The 25,421-nt window shown below is 43.9% G+C and overlaps 1 protein-coding gene across 1 annotated transcript in view; it reads right to left on the bottom strand.

The window, feature by feature from the left end:
* Positions 1-25,421, bottom strand: part of KALRN (kalirin RhoGEF kinase) — a 407,865-nt gene that overhangs the window by 243,370 nt on the left and 139,074 nt on the right. The window contains exon 2 of the mRNA XM_053983017.1: positions 6,732-6,806. Within this exon, the coding sequence (XP_053838992.1) occupies positions 6,732-6,806 (75 nt within the window). The remainder of the gene's footprint in view (positions 1-6,731; positions 6,807-25,421) is intronic.

Here is a 25,421-nt window from a genome sequence, read left to right as displayed (position 1 = left end):
CTGGACTTGAAGAACTGTGATGAAATAATCAAACATGTCATTAGGTTTGCTAATTACAGTTATTAAATGCTAAAACAAACAGCTCATAATTTCTTACTGTTTTTCAAGTTGGGTTTTCATGAGCTTTGCTCTGATTTAGAGAGGCAAACAGATGGTCTGGTTATTAGTGCTCTGGAAAAAAAAGAGTTAGAAAAACACATGTTCTTCAGGGCACAGAGAACAAATATTTAGCCATGTATGCCTTGCATTTCTCCTACAAAATCCTTTGTTGATGGCCTTTCCTGTCAGTGGCTTCTTTGCCAGTTCCTCCCATCTCCTTTTCTCCTATCCTCTAAGAATCCATGGCTAAATTCAGGGTTTATTCCCAGAAGTAAGAGCGCATAATTCCTCCTCCACAAATCATCCAGGGGACATTGCAGTGATGGCACAAGACACTGTGATGCATACCACATTAAAAGAAAACCTTAAAGAAAGCTCAGAAAATCTGCATGCGGGCAGCACAGTTAGTGGCCTTCTGATGACCATTTTTCCAGTCAAGCATACAACCAAGAGGAAAGAGACTCCAGTAACAAGATCCCTGTTCTGGCAGCTGCCTGAATGCCTCTTAGTGGTGGGCCCAAATGTTTCTGCCTACAGTGGCTCCAACTGCCCACAGGTAAGCCAAGAAGTTGGCCATCCCAAACTGTCAGTGATATGAACTCTGTGTACAGGCTTCACCAATCTCAAAATCTCTGTGTCCTGAGGCACAGCCATCCCTGTTAATACACAATAAACTGAAATTTCAGCTATGTGTAGTCCTGTTGAGGACAGGAAATCATTAGTTTCCGTTAATGCAGACTTCTTGTATACAGCAGATAATGATTTTATCAAGCTCTGTTTTCAAACTGCATCTCTCCAGTTCTGTCAGCCCTTCCACCTTCTCTGTGTTTGCAGAGATCCACATTTAGGGGTTTCAAAACCTCTGCTTCCTTTTGCACTCCCTTCATAAGCATGAATTCACAAGGATTAGCCAGAGACACAGGCAAATATCCACACATGTAAAGGCTCCCAAGAACCTTGTCTAACATCCTGCAGCACAGCAGCAACGGAAACAGGAGCAGCACACGGTGTCTCTGGCCCCTGTTCAGATGTCTACTGCAGTTCAAGTGAATGTGCCACTTCATCTGACCCTGCAGATCATAAGCTGACCAATCTTGATGCTGTAGACTCTGCTGAGACCATAAGTGAGTTTCCAGAGGAGCTGAAATAATCCTCATCAGGTATTTCAGTCCAAAATATGGTGAAAAAATGAATTATAATGAAGAGAACCAGGAGACAGACGGAGATCAGCTGATGCCAGGCACTTCAACACAGTGATAAACAATACACTCTGGATTTCTAAATCTAATTGACAGACTTCCTAGGAAGGGAAAGTATCAAGGAATTGGTATCCAGAGTCTTAAAATAACATTCCTTTCTCTGTCATAGCTGAGCTCTGTGAGAGTCTGCTTGCTACTGGACTTACTGTGAGTAGACTTCTGTACTAAAACTCCTGCAACTTCAAGATAGACTAATTTGATGCAAGGGTCATACACAGGATTAGCTGTGTGACCACCCTCCAATTCAGTTGGTTCCAATCAGGAGATTCTAGTGCAAGTGATGGAAATTTAAGCTCCCACAACAAACCAATTAACTGCAGTACAATCACCAGGGCCTGATCATCCACAGTACTGCTCTTTGCAGCACCCATGTCTCAGAGTCAATTCCCCAAATCAAATTCCAATGTCAAACTCTCATGACATTACGTTTAGGGTTTATGATTCCAAAAACAAGGTGAATTGTTCTCACCAGAAGATCTCCTGGCAGAGCAAGTCAGAGGCTGTAGATGGGATGCCCAGAGCAGCCACTGAGTGATCCCTTTTCCTATCAAGTAGATTTGTTCTGCAATCACCCAAAGCCACTGCATGGATTTGAAGAGACAACCTGTTGTGTCTTGTAATTAATTTTCACTGCTTTATGCAAGTATTTTGGGGTGGTACTTTAATTTTAAATGTATACTGGCCAATAAGCCACAGCATGTGGCGATGCCAGTCACTGCTGATGGTGGTACAGACACTCCAAACCCACACCCCAGGGCACAGTGCTAGAATCTGTACAGAATAGGAGACATAAAGAGACAACAGATTCACCCTGATAACACACTCTTTCTCTTCCTTCTTTGAGACAAGCAGAAAAGCAAGGAATGCCATGTTTTTCTAATACCAGATTTCCCTTTTTTGAACTCTGTTGATTTCAAACTATGCCAGGGAATGGTATAAAAAGGAAGATATTTTTCTGTAACAAAATATAGAAGAATTGTTGATGTTTCATTTGAAATTTCCATTCCAGAGGAAAAGAAGAATGGAAACTTTTAAATCATAACTTTTTGTGTAAATACAAAATGTTTACATCACCCAAAAATTAGATATTTTGGTTAATTTTATTCCCAACCCAATACAAATCCAGTGTCCACAAATCAGCATTTGTGACCTCCTGAAACAAGGATGTGAACTCATTCCATTCCCAGAGGCACTGGGTGTTTAATTTCAACCCTTTCTCTGAGGAGTGAAGTGCATCTACTGCAGAAAAGAAAAAACATTCACCTCCACATGTGGTATCTCTGGCACTAAGTGACCTGTGGTGTCCTTGGGAAGGTCAGTGTCTTCTTCTCTGAGCTTTCCTCTTTCATTCATCCTACCAGCCTAAATTTGGTGGAACCTAATTGTAAAGCTATCCTTTCTTTAGATCTCTTTACCTTGAAATTCCTTCTCTGAAAGACCTTTCAGGAAATCTGAGAGCCTTTTCCTTAAGGCTCTCAGTCAGGTTCAGATGTTGCTGTGACCCAGATCATGAAGCTCCTCCTGAGATGTGGGGTTGGTGACAGTGGGCTACCAAAGGATGGAGACGGCTGAGCTGTTAATGCATCCACTTCTCCCTGCTCTGTACCCTTTTGGTGCCCAAAGCACACAGGAAAACTTCCTGCTTTGCAGACACATGCTGGGCTCTGCTTGTCACAGCTGCAGCAGCTCACCAGCTTATTACACCCTTCTGCTGCTGATTCCTCTGTGCTCAACCACGCTCTCAGAAACCTGGCCAGCCTCCTCCTTTGTACTCCTGCCTCGGCAGATGAGCAGACAGTACCTGGGTGACAGCAGGAGCCCACGCACCATTGCTCTTCCGAGCCCTCCAGGGAACGGAAATACTGGGAAGGATCCCGAGAAACTCTTCTGGGTGGGATGTGGGGAAATGCTTTCAGCAAGACCCATAACATCAGTCAACTACCAAGCTTTTTATAGCCTAAGTGCATGAAAATTTCCATGCTCGGGAAGGTAACATGGTAACAAATTCCCTTCCTTGAAAGTTCATACACTTCGTTCCATACTGCCCTGATCAATAGAAAATCTGCTATAAATTTATTCAAGCAGCTGAACAACGCCCCAATTTACACCACTCTTCTAAAACAGCATCTGTTTCCCAAGAAAGACTATAAGTTCAGTTTCCAAAATATTTCACCACCTCTCACCAAAAAAAAAAAAAGCACCTAAAATAATCTACAACCCGTTTTATTTCTTCTCCTCAGCATTCATCTCCCTCTCAGAATACAAAAATCAGTCTCTGGCTTGTAACTCATTCCCTAATGGCTCCTAAAGCCATTCCATTGCTGGAAGCAACACACTGAACCACCCAGGCAAAGCCAAGATTTTATTAGAGTTTTAGACAACAAGCAGGTGGCCAAAGCCTCCCCCCTGCCAGCCCCTTGCTTAATCTGCTTCCAGAAGGTCAGCAATGGAAGCAACAAGCAATGGCTGGGATGCACCTCACCCACAACTGCTCAGTCCATCGGTCTGCACAGGAGCTATGGAATGGGATTTTCAGGTATTCTTTAGACACACATGTGAACTTTGTTCAGGTTCAGTCTAGCTCACAGATGAGATCACTGGAAGAAACCAAAAACCAGTTCCAGGAAAAAATCCTGATATTATCCACCACCCCTCAACTTTCCTGTGGTGCAGGGATGCAGATGCAGAGCCCCATGCCTGCTGCTCACTGTTGGCTCAGGCAGCTGAGGAGAAATGCCAGGCACAGAGCCCCAGACAGCACTTAGGCTGGATGAATCCATGCCCAGACAGTTAGAGCTGTATGTCAACTCTGAAATTAAGTGCACTTGTGAGAGCCTGAGTGCTCCTCTGAGATGACACGGCTGTGCAGGCAGGTCCTGCTGTGCCTGCTCTGGAGCAGGCAGCAGCTGCCCTGCCTTGCCTGCCTGTTCTGCCCTTTGGCAGGGTCCAGGTGTGGAGCACCCACCACACTGGAACACAAGGCAAAGTATAGCCCCTGCCTGAAGGGTCTTGTGTGTTCTCTGCAATTTTCCTGTTGAATCACAGACAAACAAGCTGGTGAGCCACAGCTGAGAAAAGCAATAAACTCTCTAACTGATGTGTTCAGCTGAGAGTTTTGTGTGTGCTGATGAATTCTGCTTGTATAAGGAGAACCCCCTTGATCACTTTACTGTAGTGTTATCATTAAAATTAACTGTAGCATTAAACTCTGAAGAAGATTCAATAAAACTCTCCTGTTCCTCAAGGAAGCACGATTAAAACACTGTGCTCTCAGAGTCTGTGCTAACTACAGATTTTTTTTTTATTATTATTTTGGGAAATCCAGGTATTTGACTTTCCTTTTTTGTCAAACATTTTCTCTTCTGTGCTCAAAGCATACTCTAGGAAATTATTCCATCTTCATTAAAAAGAACCTATCCATCAGCTGAAATGTTAAAATAATTTTCTTAATCTGCTTTATTATAACAGTCCAGGGGAACACAGGGCAGTACATACACTGTGGGCTAGAAGGGGATTCTGGGGCTATTGCAGTGAACACTAGCAACTCAGTGTTCTGCCTGCAAAGAAACTGCTGCCCGCAGTCATTGCATTTGGAGACCGTGAAGAGGTGTAAATCCTAGGACCTCTAGCTGAGTCAGGAACAGCACATTTTGAGCAGATCTAAGTCTGGAGGCTGGTGAGTCTATATAGAGCAAGCTGTACCCTGCCTGCAGCAGATCATGGTGTGAAAGCCTGGGGGATTGTGCTGGCGCTGCTTATTTAACACCCCCCTCCACAAGGCAGGCTTGGCACAGGACAGTGTCTAATGAGCTGATGATTTGATGTGAGACCCTCTGGCTCAGAGCTGAACACAGGCACCATCAGTGGAAGGGGCTACATAAACAATCCAGACAGGTTGTCATTAATAAATATTCCATGAATTACCAAATGATCCCGCAATCATTTCCATGCAAAGCACGAGCCGGAGCCAAGAACTAAATTGCAGTACAGTCCCTGCATAAATTCCTCCCCTTCACTTCCCCAGAGCACCCAGTTCAGCTTTTGTGTCTCAAACAAGTGTGCAGGTACGCTGTGTTTTTATGACTATGCTCCCCTCTTCGGAGCAGTGAAAGCCAACCACGTAAAACATATCAGGACATTCAGAATGAGACTTCAGTGCAAGATAAAGCACTCCTGCATGTGAGTACTGTTGGGATAGTCTTGGGTTTTCACAAAAGATTTGTTTTTCAGAAGCTTCCCTCAAACTCCTGGATTTTCATGTAATTGATGAAAAAGTCTAGTAAGCATTGACCCTCAAATTGTTTGCCTGAGTCACAGCTGGACTTGTGATCTGTGGGCCATTTAACTTTTAAAATATTGGAAGACATCTCACAGCAGCTATCAGTAGAGGGGAAAGCTTTTCTTGCCTGATGACACTTCCATGGCTCAGCACAGTGATGAACCCCATCCTTACAGGACTGGGGGCTCAACTCCTGTGGAGAGAGCCAGGGAGGAAGAGTCCGGGCACCAAACCACCTTGCTGCAACCTCCTCCCTTCTGCAGTCAGCATTACTGTGGAGATGAAGGGAACAAAAAAGCAAAGACTGCCAGCAAGAGGAGCTGGCTATTCTTGATGGAGGTTTTCTCATTGCAAGCAGCCTGAATGGTTTGTAATCATCAGAAATGCTGCCACTGGAAATACCCTGGGTTTATGCTGCCAATTTGAGTGACTTCATGCAAGATTCTGATTGCTTCAGACTTTCTCTTCCCCCTCTCACTGACAAGTTGTAATTCACACCAGAAGCAATATCATCCAAGCTATTCTCAAAGCCTCTTCCATATTGTCTAGTCCTCATCCACCCCCAGATCCTTGAGATTTGTCTTCTGAATGAAGGCTGTAAATCTTTGTACAGAATGGTAGGAGAAGTTTGAGCATCGGAGTTATTATGTAAAAGCAGCATCAATGGTACTTTTAACTGCAAGCTGATTGGGATTGTAAATGGAACAGCAGTGATTTATAGGCCTGAGTGCTTCCTACATACAGGAATTGAATATTATTCACTGACCTTGAACCAAAAGCAGGATTGTCCTTCATGCTGAGATAACCTACATCTGGGCTGGAGCTAAGCAGCTGCCCTTCATCCTACCTGTGCTGCTCATTTACCCTTGTCTCAGAATATAAAGAAAATTAACATGGACCAGTTTCCAATGCTCTGAGTATTACTGGATAGTCCTGGTCCACATACAGCCCTTTTCTTAGCAGAAAAGCTAATTTAGGTACTACCAAGTTCAAACATGAAACCAGTCCCTTGAGACTCTGCAGCATCATAAGGATCAGGATGTAGCAGACAGTGCTCATGATGGGCTGGAGGGATCAAGGAAAGATGTGCTTACCTGACACAAAGGCCACTTTCTCCTTCAGTATAGGAAGGACATCAGCAGCTTTTAAACCATCATTTCGAAATGAACCTGTGAAACGGAAAAACAGGAAAGTCACATTAAAAGGGAGCACATTCTTGCTCCCAATTTCATGGACATGCCATGTTTCTCAAAATCAGACTGGAAAAAGGCTATAAATTACATAAAAGCACCAACAAAGAGACCCAAATGGCTGCTGAACGAAAACCATTAACATCAATAGAGATAGATTTGTTAAAAAAAAAAAAATAAATAGAGAGAGTCAGCTTATTGCTCTAGCCTTCAGAAATATTAACAAATTTCCTGTTAGAGCATACATTGCATGAGACAGCCACAATGCACAGAGTAGCATCATCCAGTTTCAGAAGGCTTCAACCCATACAGAGTAATACCAGACCACTTTAGAAGGCTTCAAGCATCTGCCCTTCTTGTTCTTTAGCCCAACCTTTTATACCCCTCATGTTCATGCATTGCACCTGGGTGCCCTCTGTTCCCTTTGGTGGTTGGTCAGTGCCCCTGGGCACTCCATGGCTCATTGCTGTCAGTGCTGCTCACCTGCTTCTCACAGCTCTGCCCATTGGGGATGAGGCTGGACCACAGCCCCGCTCCCAATTACCACAAACTGTGCACCTACAATTTCCCACCAAGTAACCAGATTAATCCCTGCTGCCTTTTTCACAATACTATCACCTGGGAGATCCCCATCTTGCAGAGCAAGCCAGGAGCCTTCTTCCTTCACTGTTCTGAACATAGCCAGGCAAAATTGCAGGGAACATTATAGCATATACACATCCATTTACTATCAGCCTTTGAGACAGATTTGCACAGGGGTTGGCCTAAAAAGGGCTTTTCCCCTTTGCCCCTTTCTGCTGTGCCCCGCACAGCTGGGATGCAGCAGCTCAAGGGAGGACACGCTCCTTACGAGTGGTTTGAAGCCGCAGCACATTCTCAGGGAATTCATGCTGTTTGATTACACATGAAGCATATCTGCACAGGCCATTTGTCTTCCCTGAAGTGCCAAATTAGTTCATGTATCCTAAATATTCACCCAAGAAATCACAGACTTTTACTCTCTTGGGAACAGAACTGCCCACAGTTTCAGGCTCCAGCAGCATCTGTCTGCTCTGCAAAAGACCAGAAGTAAGGGATCATCCCAGAGCAAAGTAGACACTGCTATTCCCAGAAAAAGTGGTTTTGAAGGACACCTCTGCAGTTCTCCTGAAAAACAACTCATCCATCACTGGGTAGTGAATAATAGCCATCATGACAAGTGATCTTCCATATGGCCTTAGATTTGTTCCAGCTCACCAAAGAATATAACACATTTGAAACCCTGTATTTTCACTTTCTGCCTTTCACAGGCAGGCAGTAACCACCATTCTTCTGAGATGATGCCAGGGTAAGAAAATCTTCTCACTAAGCAGTTTTCTAGAAACAGTGCAACATTGCTGCAGCCATCCTTGCTGAACACAGCACACCTGACCGTTTGGGTGTGAAAGTGGGACTGGGGATAAAGGCTCCCCCTTTACATTGCCATCTATTGCTGCCAACATGCAGCCTGCAAAAGCAAAGTGGTTCAATCCATGCAGACATTTGGAACAGACAGAATGAAGACCAAAACATCCATTTTCACCTGCAGCAGATCTACAAGTGTTAAGTATTATTATGGTTGAATTACTGTTTTTTGCCAGTCAGTCAGATTGTGCAACAAGGCTGTCTTGTACATGTAAATATGTCCCTTCCTGGTGACCAAAGGCTACAGCCACCTCTCTGTGTCCCCAGCTGCTCTCAGGTGTCACCTCTGTGACACTCAGCCCCAGGAGATGTGTAAGATCACCAGCTAAGCCTTAAGCTAGTGAAAACTAGCACTCAAAGGAGTGAGGTAATTCAATGCAAGGCCAAGACCAACGTAACTGCAATTTGAACAGGCACTGCAGCACAGTCCCAGAGGATGCCTAAAGTGTGCATTGTGTAAATAAAGTGTTTTGGGACCAGGGAAATAAGTCCTGATTGCTGAACTCTTTCTGTGTTCAAGTAAGCAGGACTTTGTGCACTCAGTGTTAAATATATAAGACTTTGCTATTAACTTATCCTCTTAACAAGAACAACCCCTCAGATCCCAGGCTGTGGCTCGTTCTTACATCAAAGGTAGGAAGTGCTCAGCCACAGGCATCATTTGGAATTAAAGAAACTTTGTATATAAGCATCTCATCCAACCATGAAGCAAATGGGAACAGCCAATGTGTGAGACGCATCATGAAAGTTTGAAGACACTCAAGTGGAGTACTGGGCCAAATTTATCCAGCTCCAAGATCTGCAGTGTCAGTGCAGGTTGGGTTTTCCCCAGTATTTATTAAATTTGTCAGGAAAATGGCAAAGCCAATTCCTAGGCACCCAACTGTGCAGGAGACAGTATACAACTGAAATCTTTATGAACATTGCTAAAAAAAAACAGTGGGCGTATGTAAAGCACACCATAAGGACTTCTTAGCAAGAACCCACTATACTGAGGGCTGAAGGCCAGTTTCAAACACACTCCTGCAAGGAAGGACTGCATTTCAGAGAGCAAATACATGGAGACCAGGAGAAAAATGTATGACTTTAAAAGATGGTCATCTCCTGAGCCGTAGCAGGGCAGGCTGCAGGCAAGGGGCTCTCTGGTAACAGTCCCAATGTCCTGACTCTGCACAGGAGAGGCAAGGAAAGATTTGAGTGGGTACAGTGCTGCAGCAGGTACTTTCCCATTTCTCAATATTGCCCAGGACAGGTCAGACACACTCCAAAGTAAGTGATGAATGAATTGAAAAACTATGTGCCTGTCCTACAACCCTGGAATAAACAAAAAGTCCAAAGAGCTGCAAAACTTCCCTCGGGATGAAGAAGGAAACTCTGAGAGGCAGATCAGTGCCTAAAGCAATGCACAGTACTTAACTAAGTGGCACCTCATGACCCACAGATGCAGCCATGGCAGTGCTTCCGGAGGTTGCTCCAGTTCCTGACAAAATCCTTGCATTGGAGGCTACATGTCAGAGCGTGCTGTCAAGTTTCCAGCAAGAGCTGGGGCAAGGTATGCATAAATGGGAAAACCAATGGCTCTAATAAAGACTCCAAAAGCAACAGCCAATCTGTCTCCAGGAGGGGCCAGCATAGCAATGATGCATTCCCCAGTTCATAAGTTATTGTAAGCATATCCCTAATGATGCTCATTTTCATCCTCTTCCCCAGCTGTTTCTAATACATTTGTTTTGTTTGTTTGCGTGCTGGATCCAAAGCCATGTCTGCAGAGCACCATCTCGTTTTGCTGCAGAGCCCTGTGCACACTAAAGCTTTGTAGCCTGCCCTACACCTCTCTGCTGCTCCTCTCAGACAGCCCTTCTGCAGAAGATGGACACAGACAGAGGGATGAAGGAAGGGCAGGCTGAGCCATTCTGACATTGTCCATGCATTGGTTGCTGGTTCACCATCCTCATAAACGTGGGACTACACAACAGAGACCTTCTTGCTTTCTACCTGCATGGTCTGGCAAGAGACTCGAGCACTGCAATCACCTCTTTGCCAAAAGAGAGGCAGAGAGAGCATGGTGCTGTGACCCAGTCACCCTGCAGCCCCTCACACCTTCATCACACCCTGCCTTAGTGTGCTATCCATGGAGCAGGGACACTATGACTGGCCACAAACTTTTATTACTCCAGTGACCCAAGAAGAAAGCACACCATGACAGCCTGAGCAGCTTACAGCATAATGTGTTCTTGGAAGCACTGAAGAATTAAGAGTGGATCCTCAGCATGGCTGATTCCCATTTCAGGGCACAGCAACATCGCACGTGCACAGAACATCTCCTAGCAGGGATTCCCTGGGTGGAAGAAGCAGCTCACAGTTTTAGATGAGATGCTGTAATGAGAAGCCAGATGGGTGAGCTGAGAAGCTTAAGACATGCTTCCACGATAAATGCAGCAATCTTGAAATTTAGAAAATTTGTTTTTCCCTTGCACAAATGCCCCAGTTGGCCTGGAGAGCTCGCTGCCGAAGGACATGGAGGTCAGCAGCTCAAGGGGCTTCCTGAACAGGTTGGAGATCAGCAAACAACAAAAACCTCCAGAGAACCATAAAGATTAATAAAATAAGCAAGAGTTTTGGAAAGAATGTAAGCCTACAGACTTTGAAGTGAAAGCCAAACTTTTCTTGGAGTGAAAAATAAATTATCCCCAGAGAGAGCCCTGTGAGCTTTAGCATTTCTTTCTCAAAGCAGAGTGCAGGGTCTCTGCTGGAGACACTGTCTTGGGCTAGATGGATCAATGGTCTGCTCCAGAGTGGCTTTTCCTAGAAAAGCTTCAGTTCTAACCTGAAAAATGCAGCTCTTGGCTTCAAATAAAGATCAGCTGCTGGAAATATGGAAATACTTTCGATACTTAAAAAAAGTATGCGTAGGCAAGGAGAAGGCCTCCTGTCAGAGCACTGCATGGGGCTTAATCACTTGGCTCCTGATGCCTTCAGCAAGAGTTGTTCATCCCAAGTCCCATGCAATGTTTCAGGAAAGGCAGCCCACATTCTCATAGTTCTCAGAACAGATTTGACTATTTAAAAACTTTGGCATAAAGTTTCTTTAACCAAACAAAACTGAACTCCTTGGGCTAAACCCATCCCTCGAGGAACTCCACTGGAGTCCAGGATGCAACAGTAGGACTAATCTGGTCCATATTTCTTCTTCCCCCAGTAAAGGCCTCTCTTGTATTTCTATACCCCCACTCCCACACCCCAGCTTTTGGGGCACTTATCTCCCAGGTTTATCATAGCCTATTGCCTATTGCCTTCCTACCTTTTTATTTGCCCCCCCACTCCAAGTCTCAGTGGAATTTATTTGTCTTTGCAGTACTGTAGCGTCTTGGCTTTCTACAACACACAAACAGAAGGGACGTCTGATGTGAGCAGAGAGGCAGAACAAAGGAGACTTTAGTATTCCCATTGTAGCCTTTGCAAACTGAGACACAGAGAGATTGACTTGTCCAGTGTCAGACAGAAAGTTTGTGCAGAGCTGAACCCTCATTTCCCCAATGCTTTTCTCATACAAACATCCCTTTGTTTTCCAGCAGAATATAATCCTTCTTTTTCTTCTCTTTACACTTCTGGTTTCCTCCTCCTGCCTTCTCTCTCCATTATTCTTTCCTTCTGCATTTATGCCTCAAATATTTACTTTTTGTGTGTGCTAAACCCTCTTTAACCCCTTCCTCCCCTTCCCACAAGCTATTGTCTGTCCCTGCAGGACTGTGAGCCTTCCCAGTTTGATTTCTCTGCTTTTCAAGCCACACAGAGGGGCTTAGCCAAGGGCTGCCGAGGCCTTTGCCTCTGGGATTTTGCTGGCTGAGGCTTATTGGTTCAAAGGCAGAGAGGCCACAGCATGGCACAAGCATTTGGTTGAATAGAAGCAACATGTACTCTGGACTAGTATTTTAGCACCATCTGGCAGAGATAAATGAGGCTGGACACTCGGCATCTGCCAATCGCTCCTCTGTGGACAACAGCCTGATCCCTGATGCAAAGAAAGAGCATTTTGGTGCCCTGAGGTCCCCAGGAGCCTGCAAGGCTCTCCTGCCATGCTTCCCCACTGCAGGCAGCAGAAGAGAAGGCTTTGATTTCACAGAGGAAGGAAGGAAGGAAGGATTGAATTGAATTGAATCTAAAGACAGCACCAGAGAGAAAAAAAAACCCCACAAAATTAAGCTGTAAATATTATTATAAATAACTATTACTGAAGACTAACACAGAACTATATACTTCTTCTTAATAACCAATAAAAGGTAATACCTGATCTCACAGGAAGCATTTAGGACTGCAGATTGGAGTGTGGCAGGGACAGGGTGAAAGGCAGCACAGGGTGAAAGGATTAGCACCACAGCCCTGGGGCAAGGATGGTGGCTGTGCCCCTCCATGCTCCTGTGTTGGCTTTCTCCAGCCACCAGATCCAGTGTGCAGACTGACACACAGATCCATGCCATAGCTTCAAAAGTTGCAAGAACCTTGGACACTAAACAGATAGTCTGCACAAAAGATTAATCCCACTGCACCACATGCCACACTTTTTATCCCAGCTAGGACCAAAGTCACATGCATTACATTGCATTAAAATATGAATGTTTGGTTTATATATAATAGTTAAACTCAGTCCAGGATTAATATTATTTCCTGTGTGTTTCTTTATCCTGTCCTTCTTTTTATTAATTATACACCAATCCTGCTTGCTGAAATATCCTTCTGGTCACATCTATGGGGTGGCAGTAATAAGGCTACTTCCCCTTCCAAGTTTTGTCAGTGTACTTCAGAGGTCTGGCTGTTTTTCTCTCCCTCTACACCAACAGGAGGATCCCTCTGATTTCTCACTGCTCAAATCCCTGCACAGGGACAGCCGCTGCCAGCACAGCCCCTTCCCGTAAGGGTTTGGGGGACCTTGCTAATTGCTGAGATTGTTATTCCTTCCACGGGGTACTTGGCAGCATTGAGCCTCCCAGCACAGCCTTTGAATGTCCACACATTTAAACAGTAGCCTCAGCTTGAAATCAAGCCAAAGAATAGGCAAGGCCTCAAGGAAGATAGAGCGGCTTGCAGCAAGCATGCAAATTCATTAGCCTGTGTGCACGTGTGGCCTCTAATAAGCTGTGTTCAGCATCTGAAGCCCAAAACATCCCACCCTGTGCATCCCACCTAAGCCATCAGCCAGGCTTTGCCTTTTCATGTGGCACAAAACCATTCAAAGCATCACAAGGACACTGAATTTATGCACAATCTGCAGCAGAGGCTCTGCTTCAACTTCATCCATGGGGGATTTTACTCATTTCATTTTAAACATACACTAATAGAAATGCCAAGAGAATGCAATGGCTGTGAGTCAATCTTTTGCACATTTCCTTTTCATTTTCATCAGGACTTTGGAATCAGGCTGAGATCTTTCAGTTCTTACACTTAGAAAAATAATTAGACATTATATGTAGCCCTGTGGACAGCACATCTGACTGCTAGTCAAATGACTGGCTCTATTTGTGGTTCTGCTCCTAAATTGCTTTATGATCCTGAACAAGCTGTTTTAACTGTGCCAGATCTTGGTTTTCCTCTCTACAGAATGGAAATAATGACTGTCCCCATTAGTAAAGCACAGTCAGGTTCACAGACCTCAAAAGCACCTTTCAAACATGAATTAATTTTGTCTGAAAAAAACCTCTCCGAGTTCTCTGAGGCAGGGAACTGTTGCACTGCACTTTTATAGACAGGCAAAAATGAGGCATCGACAGTAGGAAAGACTTGCTCTGGTGATCACAGAAAGGACTTTCTGGGAAGGAATGGGAGATGTTAGGAGAACTGGAAAAATTAGATAATCTGACACAAAATCCTGTGTTTTATTTCTTAAGTGTACAAGGGATAGATGTGCTGCCCTAGAGGGAAATAAGTATATTCAGCACCTTGAGCTTTTACTGGTTAAGCTTCTTGCCATCTACAGATTGTTCTGATCTACAGATTGCTCTGCACATCAGTGACCACCCAGATGCAACAGTCTCTTATGGTGTTAATAAACAGCTATGGGCCATTTGTAATCTGAAGTCACATTTTAAACACGGCCATGGTCTCCATCGAGGCCAAGTGTGCATGAATATTTTCTTTTCATTTCACTCCCCTCTCAATTACAATTGGGTTTCTTATGGAAACATTCCTCAGAATTTTATAATCCCATAAAAATTTTAGAACTGCTGATGGATTCCTGCATGAAGGATGCAGGCCCTCTTTGAAGCTGTAGAGGCCGGGTACCCTGGGTCCCATCCTCTATTAAATTCTGTAGGTTAGAATCATAGAATCATATCCTTTAACTGGCACTGGTTTAGTCAACAGGGTTTTCCCAAAAAGCTGCAAAAGGGCATCTGCCAGCACCTGTCACATAGCAGTGACGTGCTTAGGGTTTTCCACCAGTATCCCAGAAACCCTCCATCCCAGAAACCCTCCTACTCACATCCTGGAGGTCCCCAGCCATCAGTAACTTCTCCAGGACCAAAAAAAAAAAAAAAATAATAAAAAAAAAAAAAATCTAATTATGTACAACATTGAGGAGGCACTTTGCTGAAACGCCAGCCATACAAAGGAACCATATGCCAGTGCCCCAAGTGTGCTTTGCAAACATCTGCCTCTCAGGGGGATTTCATGCCAGACACTAAGAAAGCAAGTTTAATTAGAGGCCAATTGAAATCCTTGTCCCAAAGCCTGTGACTGCCCTAAAAAAGAGAAAAAAATCCTAAAAAACAAGGCAATTGCATTTACCCCCCATGTTTAAAAACACTCTACATTTTCTCTTTTTAATTTTTCTGACAGAGTTCAACATACACCATCCAAATAGATAGACCAAGTTCCCACTGCCTTCAGAAAAATCCCTGTCCAGGAAGGATGGTTGTGTCAAATCTGAATGTCAGAGTGGGTTTTAAATTAGTCATTTTTGACTGTGGTTCATTCAACATTCACAAACCAGCACCTCACAATTAATTAGGCTTACATTTCCCCTGTCTCACGTCGCCTCAAATCCCTTCTGACTGGATACATTTCTGCCTTTGCTCATCTCCTTTGGTCCCTCTTTCTTTCTGCCAGGGCTTATGATTTCAGCTTGCAGCTATTGTGTCATCCTGGGAGGCTGATTAAAAAAAAAAAAAAAAAAAAAAAAAGAAGAAGAAAAAAAAAGGAATAAAAGAAAACCTAAATCTGCAACTCAAAGGGGAGTTTTCCCTTCCTGTGCATGAATTCCCTGGTTAGGGATAAAGTAAGATCCATGTCCTAAGCTCTTGACACAGGGCAGGCAAAAGTAGAAACCGTCCCTGCAGAGGGGTACATGGGAGAGCAGCCATAGCCCTGGTGGGATCACAGAGGCTGCTCCCACCCCTGAGCAGGACACAGTTCATCCAAACAGGGCAGTTGCAGGTCTCTGGGTAATGCATCTCTGGGCAAACCCAGTAAAACCAAGGCTGCAAGAAGAGCAGCAGAAAGCAGTCCAGCTGACATCAGGCAGAGCTCGGGGGCACATCAGGCAGCTCCATCAGGAGCCAGGGAAAGGCTCACAGGCTGCACTGTGATGCTGGGCTATTCCAAGAGCTGCTTCCACAGCCCTTACCTGGGGAGCAGGACCTCCTGTCACACCCCACTCTTTATTACAATTTCCCAGGGTCTGCTCCTCTGCAACTAATCCACAACCAATGCCAGCCCACCATCAGGGCCTGTGCACACCCCACTGGCAGCTGCCTTCAGATTGCCCAGACCTCTCTGACCAAGTGCTGAACTGCGAAGCAGCAGCGGCAGCAGCTCCTCCGGGGCTCTGGCCAGGAAACACTCCGGGTGTAACAGCAATCCCTTTAACTCCCCCACCAGCATCCCACATCCAAACAAAACCAGGGCAAACATTTTACATACATCAGCGGCAGAGGGAAGGCAAGACACTCACAGGACTAAATAATTTATCTGCCTCTCTTACGAATGCTGACATTTTTGACACACATTAAACATTAATGAAAATCATTTTATGGATGGCTGAGTCATGCCAGTCAATGGATAATCTCCTGCCTCTCCACCTGCCCCTTTCACCCTCATCTGGCTCCTATCGCAGAATGCAGCCACTTGTAACTCTGCCCTCTGAAAGAGGCCAGGCTCTCCCAGATGCCAAAGAGCAGAGCAGAAGCACTGAGGGGGCTGAACAGACCCCAGTGAATGCCTGGATGAGAACCGAGCCCACAGAGCCCTAACCCCACTGCAGTTAAATTCACAAACCTGCTGTTTTGTTAATTAGCTAACACGAGATGCTGTGAATCATTTTGGAAAGCAAATTACCTCCCTGATTTCCAAAATCTCCTAGCCGCATTTCTTTTTTTAAGTTACTATTTTTTCCTTCTCTCAACTTATAAATGCCAATTAAATTACTGCCTGCCTCTGTTTAATCTAATGTTAGCCTACTCATATTTTCAGCTGCTCCCTGATGCCAGTATGGCCCCTTATGCCCAAATCTCTTTAGCATGCTAGTATAAATGTTTATAGCCCTAAGACTTAGTGCTGTAAGAACCTTGACATTTTTGTGCTAATAACCTGTGATGTTACTGTAATGTTGAATTTAAAAGGATCATAAATAGGTTGAAAATGCAGTTTTGCTTTAGTTTGTTCCAGCTAAGGACACATATAAAGAGATGACTGGGATTAAAGTCTCGTAAGCTGTTTGTATCTCTTTCTGGACAAGCAGCTCTTAAATTTGCTGAAATGATGTAACTCACCAGAAGGTAGAGTTACAAAAAGCCACTGGGCAGGTTTCAAACACAGAGGGTATGCATTCAATGTCATCTCATCTATCATAGAATCATAGAACCACTGAAGTTGGAAAATACCTTTAAAATCATCGAGTCCAACTGTTAACCCAGCACTGCCAAATCCACCATTAAACCCACTGGACTATGATTCTGGATACCAGAGTTACCAGGAATATGTTCTCCATCCCAAACATATCTTTCTTTATGGAACAGGTGAAAAGATTAGCACCTAAATGCAGCAAATTGCCTTCTTTTCACTAAGAGGGAGCTCAGAGCTGCACAAATAACTGGCTACAGGTTAATGAGATCTGACTGATCTCCAGAGGGTACAAGCTGCTGCTCTGTAGATCCCGGACAGCTGGAGTCCGATGACCATCCAACTCCTCCCTGAAACACAGGGAAATAGTCTGGGGCCCCTTTCCAGCCCACTGCCAGGTTGAATTTTTTCTTTCAGTGGAGGTGACAGAAGTGCAATATATTGGCAATGATATTTTAATTTCACAGATTGAATTACAAAATCCTTTTCCCACACACATTTTCCCTTCTTCTGAACGGATTTTACTGGTTGGTGGTTTCACTGAGCAGCATGCCCTGCAAAAAACAGCAATTCCAGGTAGGAGGAAATTGTCACATTCAACATGTCAGTAACAGTTCACCAATCTTATCAGATAGGTTTCTAAAGATAGGGAAATTATATTTTGATCTGAGATGACCTATTGCAGCCTTGTTACAGGTGACTGTCGAGCCTCCCTCGAGTATAACATTGTGGAGCAGATCCCAATCTAAACCAAGCTAAGTCAACCAAAGGACATTTAATACCTTCAATAAATAAGAGATAAGGAGAAAACACAGTTTCTCCCACATCTCCTACTGCAGGTGAGATTTCACTCCTTTGGCTGCAGCAGTTTTAATAACCAATTTTTATCTTTTTCCCCAGCCAGGAGTTCATCCTGCATAAACATCTCATGCCAGGCATCCCTGCTCTCCCACACAAACATGCAACCACTCACACCTTCCTATATTCGGCTTCTAGCTTTGCTGATAGAAGAACAGACCATATATGCATTTCCAACCTACATCTCAGCCCAGGGTTTCCATGACCTTTTCCTGCAAGCTCCAGCTCTGCTGCTGGAATGACTTGTTCATTATGTTAGTTGTTCAATAACTCTTAGGCACTTAATACTGCTTTGAATAAACAAGTCACAGTCAGAAGTCAATGAAACATTAGGAGCGATGACAAATCAGAAATAGCAAACTAACTGCACAAAGGAAAAGAAAGAAATACAGTGATGTTTTTCTGCATGCTTACAAAGAAAAGCAGAGTGAAAGATGGACTGGAGAGAACAGATTCTTCATGCTTTGTCTTCATTACTATAATAATTAATTTATATTAGCAGGTGCACGTTAAGAAGATTTGTTTCCACCCCTCTGCCACCACCAGCTGGTGCAACATGGGTGTGTCAGTCATGGGAAATAGTAGTTGTGCTGATGTCCTCACCATCTCTTATGTCTGCATCCTGCAGCTTTGTTATGGGTCCAGTCAGCAGCACTGGTAGGGATGCACAAACACATCACAGAGAGCAGTTTTACCCCAACGTGCTTAAAGTGACCAGAGCCAGCTGTGGTGGGACACAACCAGACGCATAACTTCATTTCCCATATTTCATGGGAGCTGATTGATGGCAGAGTGCAGGTGCCATGGCCAGGTATTTGATGCAGGACATTTATATTAGCCTTTTATAAACCTGATATTTATAAAACTGCACTGAAAAAGTAGTTATGACAGTCCACCCAGATCTTTTGCTCCTGAGGAACATAGCATGAAAATGTTCATGAGTCCGCAGATCTCTGGTTTATATCTCACCCAGTGGATCCCACTGCAGGATTTGGCCCAACATCAGAGTTCTCATATATTATTTGGGACTGAGAGTTCCAGAAAAATATCCTTTTAATAATGCCTATTTGCATCTTGTGATCTGATGGAAATTCAGCCTGTGGAAATACGTCTCCCCCTCTCTCACTTTTCCTAGGAAGCCCTATCAAATATTGTGATATCCATTTATAGCAACTCCAGAAAGCTGAGATACACGACACTGGCTACTAATGAAAGCTGCAGGATAAAGCAGTAATGACTTCTTGGGAACAAAAAATGCATACTGAAATATTATAGAAAGAAAATTATCAGGCAGGAGATGTACAAAATTCAATTATCTGAGTGGTATACTGGCTTAAGTGATACAAACAATCTTTTCATGGCCATCGAATGAAGCTTTTTTGCAAATGTTTTGTGAACTTACACACAGAGGAAAAAACCAAAGAGATAAATAAACAGTGTCATTTTCCCCTGCACTGAAGTGCTACAGTACTGAGCACACTGCCTGCTATAAGACTACTGACAATTAAGGATGTATCACCCTGAGCAGTATCTCTGTCTGCACGTATCTGATCTGCTCATTACCATCACCCTCTGCCACACAGCACAACCATGCACTTCATGGAATAAATATCCATTGAAGCCAAAGTGGCAAGTCAGCTGAGCACATAAATTGCCCAGGTTCTACCCGGGGACAAGAACAATTATCTTTCCAAATCCACTTTAAAACCCTGACTAAAGAATACTTTCTGAAGAGGTCAAGCCCTGATGGTAGCTAATACTTTCAAATGAATCTTTGTTATTGCCCAAATACAAAGAGCTGTTTTAATGCACCACAACAGCAGAATGCCTCTTCCAAGAGCGAGCTCACCCACATTTCTGCAGATCATCACTTAAGTGTTCCCTAAGTCATACAACTTTCTGGCTTTGAAAGATTGCCCTTTGATGTCCAACAGACAGATGTCAGCATAAAAAGATAGTGAGGGGAAGAAAGCCCAAGCTCTGCACAACCAGCAGTAACCAAGAGAACAGCAGTGAGCTTGTCTGTGGAAACCAAGCAAGCAATAGCAGCTGAGCTACCTCCTCACCCCTTTGTTTCCAAAAGGTGTTTAGCAATACCATAGCTACAAAAATGTCAGTAAGGTGAAGTGCCCTAAGTCACCAGTACCTGTTCAGTGGCTCTGCAACTCAGAGTTCTACTAGCTCAGGAGCACTCACCATGGATAGAAATCCAGCAAAATAGTGCACTTGAAGCCATAACACAAGTTAGTCCTTTGGGTGTCAACTGTTTGGGGAACAGTGTGATGTAGCTTACACTACCACTGTCACTGCTGTTCCAGGGATAAACAGAAGGCTTCTGTCATCAATGTTTTCAATCCAGTCCTTTTCATAAGCATTGCCATTCAACTATAATGATTGTTTTGTTACGTGTGGTTCTACTCGGAAAACTGACTCCATAAAAACAGAATCATGGAGTTCATGTTTATTGCATCTCAATGATTTCCAGATCAAATGCAGTCAGTTTACAAGTAAAAAAGATGTTTGGTTTGTTTTTCCAACTACCAGGTCTACAAACTCATGCTGGGATCTAGAAGCTAAGTTGTCATCTTTTTGGCTTGTACAATCACAAGAGGAATGAAAAAGAAATCTGCTCGCCTGCTCCTGGAGCAGCTGTGTACTTCCAGCTTCAACTGACATAATAAGGAATAAAAATGAAGACAATATTTTCAAACCTACTTATCTAATTCTGCACTTCAAGGCTCTAGAAAGGTAACCTGATTTTAAAAGCTACTCCAAGGGCAATTCAAAGTGACAAGACTTAAGTACCACTTAAAATTTTACTGCATATTTAGGAACATAAATAGGATGTACCTAACTTTAGACACCCATTTTTCAAAACTGTTCCCTTTAATTTAGTCAGCAAATTAATCAGATTTGCATGTGATTACACATAGATAGAAGATCATTTCTGTAGGAAGGTGTTATTTTTATATAGACACTTCTCGGAGAAGAATTGCATGTTAAACTAAAATTTATGAGTCCGCAGGCTGAGTCGACATTAACTATTTGACAGCTGCAAATTACTGCATTACAGACTTGGCCAATTTGCTTACAGAGACCCATGTGCTCACATGTAACTTAACCATTCCTCATCTCTCTGTCTGTAAACCCCAGTAGGGGTTAGCAGGTTTCCCTCATGGCAACTCTGACAGGTTGCAATAAGGTTTCTGAGCCCCATTATCCTGCACATGAAAGAAACAAGATGTTCTAGGAGCCACGGAACAGATTAGCTTTCTACCATGTTGACATACAGATCCTCTAACTCTTTGTCACGTTCCCTACAGTAAAAATTTTCAGCCATGCCTTGGTTTCTCCTCACTTCATTCCGCAATACATTCAGCTCTTTCCTCTTGGCTCCTGTGCCAAATGGTTCTGGATGCCACCAGTCAAACACATATTATACCTGTAGGGCTGCTCTGTGGATCGCAGTGTGATGGTCACCTCAAGCCTTGCAAAGAGTTTGCAGAAGCATTAGCTTTGAGGCGTTTGTGAAACACAGATTCATGGAGGTCAAACTGAGGGAACATTTGCTCTGTAACCCAGTTGTCACAAAGCTTTCCTTTGTGTACAGGTGCACTAATGCTGACCACCCCATCTGTATCTGTGCTTTGCCTTCCTCCATCCTTGTGCCTTAGGGAGTTAACGACAATGTCTGATGGCAACCAAAGAGAAAATGCCTAAGATCTTACAGGAGAAGTGGGCTGAAAATAAAGGCTGGGAACATGGCCAGCATTTGCAGATGTACTGAGTTAGTGAGTTCTAAGGAACGTTCCAGAACATTAGCCAGTGTTACACACTCGGCCTTTCTATGCTGGTTTCAGAAACTGGAGGTGCCTTCTTGCAAGGGCAGTCCTGCCAGGCCATCCTTGCAGCTTTACTGTGGCTTTCCTCCCTTTGCTATCTCCCTCCAACAGGGACAAGCAAGGGTGTTTAATTAAATCCAAATGCTAACATTTTTAGCTAAGTGTAAAATTGTAGATTTGGAAAGCAGTGCGCCTGGCTTTCATCATTAAGGAGCACTGTGATCAATGTAACATCAGGCCAATTATGGCTGTTACGGTGCTGAGAGATGTATTTCTGTTCTCTGAATCTCTTCATGTATTCAGGTATAAGCTAAGCAAGTGCAGCCTCAAATGCTAATTTGTGCTGCTTAGGACATACTCATTCCCAAGGAGTCCCATCAATCACGCAACCTTTTAGTGCCAGGCAATTGCCAATCCTTTCCCAGCCAGCCCTAGCCAAGCTCTTGCCCATGATGATGAAATCTGCCTGCAGATTTTAGAAACACACACTCACAGAAGGCAAGGCTGCTGCTCCTGCAACAAGCCACTGCCAACTTGCCTTCATAAAGTGCCAAAGGGACTCTGAAACAAGCACAGTGAGAAGGAATGGGTGTACTTGTGGCTCACTCCGTCCTCCAGATGATATTTTCCCAGCAGCAGTCACAGCTCGTGCTATTTGAGTCATCCTCATCTGAGAATGCAAATAGCTCCCAACTGGTAACACAGCGTTTCTGCTTGCAGGCTGAGAGCTCAGCTTCTCTCCCAGTGCTCCAAGCTGAGCCCAGTCCTGGAGAGCTACCGGCTGCTCCATGTCAGGGGAAGGGCCTTGTACAGATGGCATGGAAGGATGGCAGACAATGAAATGCTTGAGGCTGGAGGGAAAATTGAGCCCTCACAATACTAGTGGCTTTAGACTTTGGATTAAACCCTGTCCTTTGTTATGTTGATGCAGATAGGAGCAGCACTTGACAGTATTCAGAGAATTGTAGATTTACCCCACTGAAACCATCCTTCCACACTTCTGTGTGACTTTCATCATGGTCTCTCTGCAAATTATTTTAATTCTTTATAGGAAGAAATGGATTTGCCTTGTCATTTACAGCACAGAATGTTGCATAGTTACTTGAATTTTCATTAAAAAATAACATTTAATTGGAATCTAAGTTGAGTAGATTCAGATTTCTGAAAGCAAAAGCAGCATTTTGTGGGAAGTTGCAATTATTCCAGACAATAAAAAAAATCCAGAAAATTCAGAACTGAGTTAAATGTACAAGCAAACCACTACAGCTGAAGTATGAAAGCAGTGTTTAGGCACACTAGCAACAATGCAGAGCCTCCAGGGATATCAAGGAAGGAGTACACAGCTATGGCTAGTGCACAGTACTACTGATAGCTGCAGATTAAATTGATATTGAAAGCCCTTTGCAGATTAAATTGATACTGAAAGCCCATTTCATTTTTTATCTTTCCCTTATTAAATTATTTTAGGATGAAGAAAGAAAAGACCACATATCCGTCTTCTAAGAGTAACACAGAGGTATGCTACATTAATCTGGCAATAAAGCCATCATGGACAATCCATTGACTAAAAGCCTCAGGATGTATGTCTTACTCAAAGTTGCTTATAAATTAATTTAGCCAAAAAAACCGTTACTGCCTTATAAACATGGGATGTTTCTAACCATTCATTTAACTGTTATCCTACAAAAAAATAGCAGATGATGGAGATACTCAGACATCTGTGCAAGTCCAAATCAATTTTTTGGATTGTTTCAGAAAACTCTCGAGAAATTAACACTGAATCTACCCTTTTTTTACTCCTTGGAAGGAAACGGCCTTCCCTTCCTTGGTGTACCCTCTCTAAAAGCCTGTGAAGAACATAACCCATGTCACAGTGAGGCAGAAAAAAGCTGCAGGTGGCCCAATATGTGAAACATTCCCCCGGTGCCATGCGGCTCTGCCTGGGGTCTTGCTGTGCCAGCTCTCGTCTCCAGGAAGCTCTGACATTTTCCTTGGTGATCCCAAGATGAGGAAGGATAATGGGTCCCAGGGTTAGCCAGAAACATTTGGTTTTTAATCCTGGCCACTGACATAACTTGTGATCACAAGCAAATCGCTCAGTCTTCCAGCATCTTGGTTCACCCATATGCTGGGGACAGCGTGTTTCCTTGCTTCCCAAGAGCAGCCACAGAGCCTGGAAGCAGCATCTTGTCTTTCTACTGGCCAAGAAAATTTCTTACCATCAGTGCTAAGTGGGTGTTTTTTCTGTATGGTTTGCTCAGAGGGAAGTTAAAAGGCAGAAAGCAAAGATATAAAACTGTTCTCGAAAGAAAATGTCCATCTCTAAAAAAGTGAGAAAGTGTTCAAGTGCCACACATTAGCACTGCTGCCAAGTGAAGTCTTGAGCAATTAGTCTGCTGATTGCTTGAACTTCACTGGGTGTAATCTAATTTACCATCAGTGCAAGCCTCAGTATGTTTTCAGCACATGGTAGTCAGAGAGAGCTACTCCCAGCTGCCCCACTGCCCTGTTTCACCCCAGTGAAGACCTTCAGTTGCAATCCAGCACTCAGTGCAAATATCTAGTGAAGGAAGTGAGAAATCAGAGTGGCTAATACTGCATTCAGAAATTCAGAAAGAAAACCAGTTTATCTGAGTCATCTCTGAGCTTCAACACACACATCTGAGCAGGGCTGCTGCTATTCTGGAGCAGCCACCACAGAGAACAGTAAAGCAAATCTACTGTGTGGGTGAAGGGAGAGAGGCATGGGAAAGCCAAGTCCCTCCCTGGGGTCGTGCAGGGGGTTATCACAGGCTCGGATAAACCCTTGTCCCTGCACAGAACCCTGTGCCATGCACTGCCTGGCCTCCCCTGACACAGACCAGGACCCAACCAGGCACTCGCTTATCCTCCACACTGAAGATGTTTACAGGTATTTTTACTAAACACTTCAAAAAGGTGCCTGTCTCAGAAGCGTTGTTTACACATTCTCAATCTTCTGAGCTTTCAAATATTTCATTAGATCTGAAATTCCCACCACAGCAAGTGGCAATCCTCAGAACGTACAGTCTGGTTGGTAAAAGAGGCATTTAAGCACAGAGTGGGAGTTAGCCCAAATCTATTCCTCCTCATGTCTTCCTTATATCTGACAAAGACCGCACAAAATTTCTGAGTACCAAAGTCAGCAGATTTGAAAAAAAAGCATGAAGCCACATGCCTAATCACCTGGGTACTGGAACATGTAACTCCTCCATCTATGAGTCTGAAGGCTGCCACCATAGCTGCAGAGAGGAACTGCTGTGTGGGGCAGAAAGCACAAGTCTTTTGTAAAACAGGTTTTGCAAAGCAGGAACACTTGGTCACCAAACCCATCACCTTCAACTTTTAAGGTATATGCCCCAACTCAGTGTGGCATATTCAGTAAAACGTGGATGAAAATTTGGTCCTCAGCAGTAAAACCTAAACACTGAAATCTGGAGTAATCAGTTGTTAGGTGAACCAGAAGTGATGCCAAATTACCTCTCACTTAAAACGCGTGTCCCATATGGTTGCATGTGAGGTGCTAAGCAGGACATGGAGAGGGAGCTGGTGGTCAGCAGTGTTTCATGTGTGGCTAAAAAACAGAGAGCTTCAGAAAGAC

This window comes from Vidua macroura, chromosome 7 (assembly GCF_024509145.1).
Source record: "Vidua macroura isolate BioBank_ID:100142 chromosome 7, ASM2450914v1, whole genome shotgun sequence".
Taxonomy (NCBI): domain Eukaryota; kingdom Metazoa; phylum Chordata; class Aves; order Passeriformes; family Viduidae; genus Vidua; species Vidua macroura.
The sequence above is the reverse complement of the archived record's forward strand: the minus strand, read 5'-3'. Positions and strand labels throughout refer to the sequence as shown.